This window comes from Dromiciops gliroides, chromosome 6, assembly GCF_019393635.1.
Source record: "Dromiciops gliroides isolate mDroGli1 chromosome 6, mDroGli1.pri, whole genome shotgun sequence".
NCBI classification, from domain to species: domain Eukaryota; kingdom Metazoa; phylum Chordata; class Mammalia; order Microbiotheria; family Microbiotheriidae; genus Dromiciops; species Dromiciops gliroides.
Genome location: NC_057866.1, coordinates 127,547,736 through 127,556,792, shown reverse-complemented (window position 1 = coordinate 127,556,792; position 9,057 = coordinate 127,547,736). Strand labels below are relative to the sequence as shown.

The 9,057-nt window shown below is 40.3% G+C and overlaps 1 protein-coding gene across 1 annotated transcript; it reads right to left on the bottom strand.

Moving 5' to 3' along the window:
* Positions 1-1,258: 1,258 nt before the first annotated feature.
* Positions 1,259-1,731, bottom strand: LOC122732077 (ATPase inhibitor, mitochondrial-like). The gene is given in 2 exon segments (XM_043972258.1): positions 1,259-1,619; positions 1,621-1,731. Coding segments are annotated over 2 exon segments (342 nt in total). The 3' UTR covers positions 1,259-1,388.
* Positions 1,732-9,057: the final 7,326 nt, after the last annotated feature.

Genomic DNA, 9,057 nt, shown 5'->3' with positions numbered 1-9,057 from the left:
GCCAGTGCTTTATCCACTGTGCCACCTACCTGCCCCTGGTATCTCTTTTTGACTAGCTGTTCAGTTCCCTTACCATCCCTGGACACTGCTGCCATCCCACAGCTGGTGCCACTTCCACAAGGCCATACTCCTGGCCAACATTCATCCTAGTATCTGTAGATCTCTTTTTTTGTTTTCCTAAGCTGTCCTGGGCTGGAAAAATGCTTCACTGTGACTTTTTATTGTTTTTTTTTTCCATTCAGAATTTGGTTTGGTACATTCTTAACTTCTTGTAAAGGGGGTATATTTAGAGACCTTGTCAAAAATGCTGGCTTCACTCTGCCTCTCAGCTAGTGTGATTTGAACTGAAATTTTCCTGTCTCCAAACCTAACACTACTAGACTAAGTTGCCTTTTGGAAGCATCATAATAGAAGATACTTACCAACAAAGCTTAAATATTTTTTTTTTTACTGCTGTCTTTTGTTTGTATGTGATAGTGATTCTCTGGCTTATAATGCTTGAATACCAGGTATCTTACATTTTACCCTTTCCAAGAGTTCTCCAGTACCTTTAGAAGTTTGGGGTATCTCTCATTCTTTTTCTTCCAGACCTTTATTTTCCCCCCAATTATATGTAAAGATAGTTTTCAACATTCATTTTTGTAAGATTTTGAGTTCCACTTTTTCTCCCACCCTTCAATCTGCATTCAGATTCCACAGGTCTTTTTCTGGATGTGGAGAGCGTTTTCTACCATGAGTCTATTGGCATTGTCTTGGATCATTATATTGCTGAGAAGAGCTAAGTCCATCACAGTTGACCACCACACAATTTTGTTGATACTGTGTACAGTGTTCTCTTGGTTCTGCTCATTTCACTCAGCATCAATTTATGTAAGTCTTTCCAGTTTTTTTTCTGAAATCCACCTGCTTAATCATCTATTACAGCACAATAGTATTCCATTATATTCATATACTACAACTTGTTTAGCCATTCTCCAATTGATGGGCATCCCCTCAATTTCCAATTCTTTGCCACCACAAAAAGAGCAGCTATAAATATTTTTGGCCATGTGGGTCCTTTCCCCATTTTTATGATCTCTTTGGGATATAGACCTAGTAGAGGTTAAAAGGTATGCACAATTTTATATCCTGTTGGGCATGGTTCCAAATTCCTCTCCAGAATGTTTGGATCAGTTCACAACTTCACCAGCAGTGTATTAGTGTTCCAGTTTTCCCACATTTGGTATCTCTCATTTTTTTTTTTCCTCAGTGATCACATTTTATTACCATTTAGTTTCAGTACACAGCAAAAAGTATATCATGCTAGAGAGTATGTCACATTGGGCACAAAGTAGTGGACAATGATACCATATATAGATCAAGGATGACCACTGAACAAGAAAAGCAGCTTAATCATCATGATCGTCTTTCAGCTTTTTCATATTGCTCTTATGACGCTCAATTTCTTTCTGCAGGCGTTGTATCTCCTCGTGGTGCATAATTTTTTCATGATGTTGTTTCCTCAGGGACACCAGTTGCTCACGGCTCTTCCCTCGTAAGTACCGGTCCTCCTCAGCCTTCTCCCTCTTGCCGAAGACCCCGCCGGCGTCCCGAAAGGCACCGGCACTGCCGGCCGCCAAAGTCGATGACAGGGCTGCTGCTGAACTGATGGGATTCCAGGTTGTAGCCCCGGGGTCTGCATGGTTCTCGCCCCCACAGGGAGTCAGGTGGCTGCCCAGCCGTACACGCCATTCTCACGGTAACTGCTACTCCTGGTATCTCTCATTCTTGACAGTGGCTCAAGAAGAAGAATGTTCCAAGCCTGGAAGAAAACCAGAGTAATTGCCTAAAGAATGAAGATGGGGTATCTTCTTTGAGAAAGAGCAAGAAGACCAGATCTTTCTTATACAAGAATAAATGCCTTCTGTGAGAAATCTCTCCAAAGTGAGTAACCCTGTCCTCATTTCTGCCAGCTAAGACAGCAATCAGACCATGTACATTTCTCCAATAATCATAAAGCAATTCTGGGGTTCAGTGTTCTCCAGCTGCTAAAACTTCAATGTTTTCCAGTAGGTTATATGCAAATGAACAACTAACAAAGGGCACAGCAGGGAAGTTAATTTTCTCTTTTACTACTTTTTTTTTTTTTGCCGGGCAATGAGGGTTAAATGACTTGCCCAGGGTCACACAGCTAGTAAGTGTCAAGTGTTTTAGGCCAGATTTGAACTCAGGTCCTCCTGACTCCAGGGCCGGTGCTTTACCACTGCGCCATCTAGCTGCCCCTTTTGCTACTTTCTTAATGTTTCATGTAAGCGTTTCACATCTGTGTTTGTCTTTGCCTCTTTCAAACATTAAAATTGTCCAAGTCTTTCATCTTTGTTGTTTTGCTGGTTCTGCTTACTTCATTTTATATCAGTTCATGTAATTCTTCCTATAATGAGCTTTATGTTAACAGTTCAGGTAGGGTAGGGCATGGAGGACAAACTTTTTAATTAATTTTAACCACTTTTGTTGGGGGGTGATTAAAGGTCAAGTGAAAGAGAGCAGTTTAATAATAATCTTCAATTACATGAAAACTTTTCTTAATCCTTATTGAGGATGCAGTAAAATTATATATATATATATATATATATTTAAGAGCAGAGTGAATTTTCTGAAGATGAATTGTTAAATATTTCTGGAATCTATTTCTCTGGAGGGTTATTAAATAACTAGCTCTTTATCTGAAGGTGGAAAGGTGTGAGGAATGAATTTTCTGAAAGTCACTTTCTAACTTAAGGCAATTTCTCTGAATTAGGTCCCCATCATATGCCAGAGTTTGTCTTTGAAGAGTTGTAAAATTGTCACCTTCTGGAGACTGAGGGCTTATTTTCCTGTCAAACTACATCCCAATATGATGTTGGGTCAAGTGTTTCAACAGATGAGTTCTTTGGAGTTTTATGATAATAATGTACGATATAGAAAGTGGTATGCTGATAAATGTTTAACAACTAGCTATACCTAGGACATTAAGTTTAATCTGCACTATTAACATTTCCCCCCATCACTTTCTTAAGTCTAGTCAATCCACAAAGCAGTATTTGTAGATTTCTAAGGTGTGAACTCTAGTTTTGAAAATTTAGTGATTAAGGGACAGCTAGGTGGCTCAGTGGATAAAGTACTAGCCCTGGATTCAGGAGGACCTGAGTTCAAATCCAGCCTCAGACATTTGACACTTGCTAGTTGTGTGACCCTGGGCAAGTCACTTAGCCCTCATTGCCCCACAAAGAAAGAAAGGAAGGAAGGGAGAAAAAAGAAAATTTAGTGATTAGCTCTCACCACTCCAACACAGTCCTGGCTATAGATAAATGACATTTGACCTCATTATTAAATTTGTCCTTCATGTCTAACCATCCCCACCAAAATTGCTAAATGACACAAAAATTAACTGGATGCAGCTAAATCTAAGTACTTTTGAAGCTTAAAAATATTTTCCTCAGGCTTGATGGGAACTTCTAGGGCACTCAATCCAGTGGTTCTCCTTGACTCTTTCAGAGGATCTTCAAGGTCAAGTTATTTTAATAATAATGCTGATATCTTAATTTCTAATATGGTATGGAGAGAACCCACATAAACAAAAGCACTTTTGGGGAGGGGTCCTCGATAATTTTTAAAAGGGCAAAGGGGTCCTGAGAACAAAGTTTGAGAACTGCTGACTAACTCCCTTGTTTTATAGATGACAAAACTAAGGCCTGGGGAATGTGAATTAACTTGCATATGGTCACATAGATAGTGAATGGCAAAGCCAGAGCTAAAACTCACACTCTTCCTGTTCCCTGGTCTTAGTATTCTCCCAGAATCCAAATTTAGTTGCTAATACATTTCCTGAAGCTCTGTTTCTTACATTCATAGTTTGAGATAGGATTCCAAACAGGAATTGAATCATACAGGTTTGTGCTGGCCAGAATATAGCGTAACAAAATAGAAATAATTCTGCTTCTGGGGGATAAGTACCGTATTCCTCCAGGCTTCACCAAACCCATTTTTGTTCTTGCCCTTACGTTTATTTGCCTGTCCAGGGGCAGCTAGGTGGCACAGTGGATAAAACACCAGCCCTGGATTCAGGAGGACCTGAGTTCAAATGTGACCTCAGACACTTAACACTTACTAGCTGTGTGACCCTGGGCAAGTCACTTGACCCCAATTGCCTCACCAAAAAAAAAAAAAAAGTATTTGCCCGTCCAACAGCAAGGATTCCGGGACCCCTGGAGAACCTCCTCGCCCACCATACTGCTGGTGGTGTTTTGTTGGGTGGAGTCTCCAAAATGAGCTTTGAGGAGACAGGGATTTAACAGGAGTAAAAAATTTCTAATTCCAAAAGGGAAAGTAGGCTTGGGCCTGAGACCTCAAGTCTCAGACCAATGAAAGGTCACTTGTGTGATTGTGTGATCTGCCAGACCTTTGCTGCTACTTGGAACCACTTCATTCTGGCCATTTTCTCCCCAGCTATCTTGTGGGGGATCAGAAACCACATCCGGGAGTCCATCCTTTTAGCCTGCAATTTTGCCCTGGGGCATCATGCTGATTTAAGGTTACTTCACTTACTCTCTTGGTTAAGCCTTGAGGCCAGGGCTCTCTTTGCCTTTGTTTTTTGTTTCCCAGGCACTTAGCACTTGTGCTTGGCACATCATAGGGCCTTAATCTTTTTCTTTTTTCAAAAAAAATTTTTGGGGGCAGCTATGTGGCACAGTGGATAAAACACCGGCCCTGGATTCAAGGAGGACCTGAGTTCAAATCCAGCCTCAGACACTTGAAACTTACTAGCTGCGTGACCTTGGGCAAGTCACTTAACCCTCATTGCCCTGCAAAAACAAAAGCAAAAAAAAAACCCAATTTTTTTTTATTGCTATCTTTTGTTTTTACATTGCCAACATTTCTACCAAGAGATCTTCCTTACTCCCTCCCAGGGGATCATTCCATGTAACAGGTAATGCTTTTTTAAATTTTTTGCAGGGCAGTGAGGGTTAAGTGACTTGCCCAGGGTCACACAGCTAGTAAATGTCAAGTGTCTGAGGCTGGATTTGAACTCAGGTCCTCCTGAATCCAGGGCTGGTGCTTTATCCACTGCACTACCTAGCTGCCCCCAAGTAATACTTTAAAAAAAATTAAATTTTTAAAATTTTTTTGCAGGGCAATGAGGGTTAAGTGACTTGCCCAGGGTCACACAACTAGTGTCAAGTGTCTGAGGTTGGATTTGAACTCAGGTCCTCCTGAATCCAGGGCTGGTGCTTTATCTACTGCACCACCTAGCTGCCCCTCAAGTAATACTTTTAAGAGGAAAAAAAAGGGGAGAAATCAGCAAAACCAATCACTATAATAAAGAAGTCTGAAGATATATGCAATCTTTCACACTTGTGGACTTCCCACCTTTGCAAATTACTGGGGGAAGTATCTCTTCTTTGGAGTCATGCTTGTTCTTTGTAATTTTGCAACATTTATTTTTGTTGTTTTGTGGTGATTGTTCTTTCCATTACATCATTGTAGTTATTGTATATGTTGTGTTCTTGACTCTGCTTACTTCACTTCGTATCAATTCATGTAAGTTTTTCCATGCTTCTTTGTATCCTCACGTTCATACCTTCTTAAAGCACAGAAATATTCCATTATATTCATGTACTACAATTTGTTCAGTTTTTCCCCAATAGATGGCCATCTAAGTAACACTGGACCTGAAGTGAAGATCTGAATTCACATTCAGCCTTAGATACCTAACCAGCTTGGTGACCTTGAGTAAGTCCCTTTGAAATGATCTATATCATCTCTTTTTTTTGCAGTTTTGCAGGGCAGTGAGGGCTAAGTGACTTGCCCAGGGTCACACAGCTAGTAAGTGTCAAGTGTCTGAAGCCAAATTTGAAGTCAGGTCCTCCTGAATCCAGGATCAGTGTTTTATCCACTGCTCCACCTAGCTGCCCCCGAGTAAGTCCCTTTGATGGGGGGACTTGTGACCTGGATTGGGGGGCTAGCTCACCCAAAGAATTGGAGGCTCATCACGAATCTTGTAAAATAAAGAGATTTATTAGGAGAGAAGAGTAATGGCTGAGAATAGATCACCATGGTGACCGTCCCACTGGAGTAAGAGAAAACCTGGTCATTTGTATCTTTACAAAACAAAGAAAGGGAAGGGAATGAAAAAGCAAAAGAAAATGCAAAAACTGGGGCCAGGTAACCAAAAGGGGATCTTTGATAATGGGGTGTCAGTAGGAAATGCAGCACCCATCCACATTCTGGATATCCTCTTGCAGACCTTAGTACTGTCAATCAGCTCACTGGGGTCACGTTCTGTAACCTCATACCTGAGGTGCGAGAGTTGTTTTCCCTTGGCCTAGGGAGTTTCAATCTTTTGGATTTCTTGGGGTCCTACTATATGACTTAACCTCTGTCTTCCTCAGTTTCCTCCACTATAAAATAATAATTCCTACTTCACAGGGTTGTTGCAAAGATCAAATGTGGTAATATTTATAAATGCTTAACACAGTACCTGGGACACAGTATGCATTTCATAAATGTTTCTTTCCTTTCTTCTTTGTTTCTAGTTCTTTGCTACTATAAAAAGTACTGGGGGCAGCTAGATGGCACAGTGGATAGAGCACCAGCCCTGGAGTCAGGAGGACCTGAGTTCAAATCTGGCCTCAGACACTTGACACTTACTAGCTGGGTGACCCTGGGCAAGTCACTTAACCCTCATTGCCCTGCCCCCCAAAAAAAGTACTGTTATAAACAACAAATATATTTTCATTCACTCGTTCATTTATTCATTCACTTGTTCATTGTCATTCATATACCCTAAGAATGTCAAAAACAGAAAGAAGTTCTCACATATGCCAAAATATTCACTATGGTTTTGTGTGTGTGTGTGTGTGTGTGTGTGTGTGTGTGTGTATTAGCAAAAAGAAACAAAATAGGGGCAGCTAGATGGCACAGTGGATAGAGCACCGGCCCTGGATTCAGGAGTACCTGAGTTCAAATCCGGCCTCAGACACTTAATACTTACTAGCTGTGTGACCCTGGGCAAGTCACTTAACCCCAATTGCCTCACTAAAAAAAAAAAAATAGATAGGTGCTCAATGATTGGGGAATAGCTAAACAAAATTGTGGTGCATATATGTAATGTAATATTATTACATTATAAGGAAAGATGAAGATGAATTCAGAGAAACATGGGAAGATGTATAATGCAAAATGTAATCAAACCCAGCAAACTATAGGTAGATATTTATTTATTCATTGATTTATTGCGAAATAGTTATAAATAGATTTCTATATACAGTTTATGCACAAGTACATATATAAATTATATATACTACATATATGCAGATAATTATTATCACAATGTAAAAGGACAGAACAATAACACAAAAATGAACAGTGTGGTTTTTTACATAACTCTTACCATTCTCCCCATGCCTGCCTCATCCATTGAACAGTGTAACAAATAAATAGAGTAAAGCAAAATAAATCAAATCATTGGCCCCAACTAAAAACATATGCTCTGTTCCACACCTCTAGTCCACCACTTCTCTGCCAAGAGGCAGGAGGCTTACTTCACCATGAAATCTTCTGAAGTCACAATTGGTAAATTCATTGATTAGAGTAAAACTTTTTTCCCTTTTTTAAAAAAAGTTTTTGTTACAAGAAAGGGGAGGGGAGGGATATATTTAGAAATATAAATGAGGTAAAAACAGAAGACCTCAATAATAATGATGAGGATGAAAAACAGATATAGTCTGAGGTAGAAAGTTTTTTGAGAAAATTTGCCTTTTCCTTCTTCATACTTTCATCAAGTTGTAAGTCACTCAAAGGATAATGGAGAGATACATGGTAGATATAAATAGGCCACAGCATAGTAGCAAGGAAGAATTGTGGTATAAAAGATACCATCAAAGGCCTGTAATGGAGGTGGACAGGTCATACAGAGAGAGTGAGGGAAAAACCTGTGCTGCTGATTGAAGCTGGAGAAAATCATGATCTACTACAAATATACGTTACATGATCTCAGCTGGACCCTCACCAAAGCAAGACAATCTTTTGACACCTCTCTAATCAGCTCACTTTGAGGCAGCTAGATGGCACAATGGCTAATGTGCTGGGCCTAGAGTCAGGAAAGACCTGAGTTCAAATCCAGTTTCGTACTCTGGCAAGTCATTTGCCTCTGCCGATAACCCTAATCTACAAGAGAAGGAAATGGCAAACCACGGCACTATCTTTGCCAAGAAAACACCATAGACAGTATTGGCATGCTCTGGTTCACTACTAAACAACAAAAACAAATGAGTTCACTAATCCCACTCACCATGGGGCTTTTCTTTTTTTTTTTCTTTTCTTTCTTTTTTGTGCAGGGCAATGGGGGTTAAGTGACTTGCCCAGGGTCACACAGCTAGTAAGTGTCAAGTGTCTGAGGCTGGATTTAAACTCAGATACTCCTGAATTCAGGGCTGGTGCTTTATCCACTGCACCATCTAGCTGCCGCCTACTATGGAGCTTTTCTGAACCTTTTCATCACTTCTAAAATCTCTCACAGCTGAGATCCCCTCCCTTCATTTTTCTCAGCTTAGACCCTTGCCTCATATTGAATTGAAAAAAATTGAGGCCTTTCACCAAAAGCTCCCACTTTTCACCATATCACTCAGATGCCTCCTTCACATCTATCTCACATGATGCAGTGGCCCTTCTTAGGAAGGCAAATCTCTCTACATGCACAAATGATCTCATAGCCCATCCCCTTCCTACCTTTCTATCCTTCTTACACCTTACTCCCTCTCTCTTCCATCTGTTGACAATGTCCTTCCTCCTTGCTGATCCTCACATAAGTTGCTCCATATCTCAACTTGGAATATTTTACTTCTCTTCTTTACTTCTTCATTTCCTTGGCTTTCTTCAAGTCTCAGCTAAAGTCCCATCTTCTGGGAGAAGCCTTTCCCAGTTCTCCTTAATTTTAATGTCTTCCTTTTGAGATTACCCTCAATTTATGCACATAGTTGTTTGCATGTTATCTTCCTCACTGGACTGTGAGCTACTTGAGAGCAGGGACTGGGATTTTTT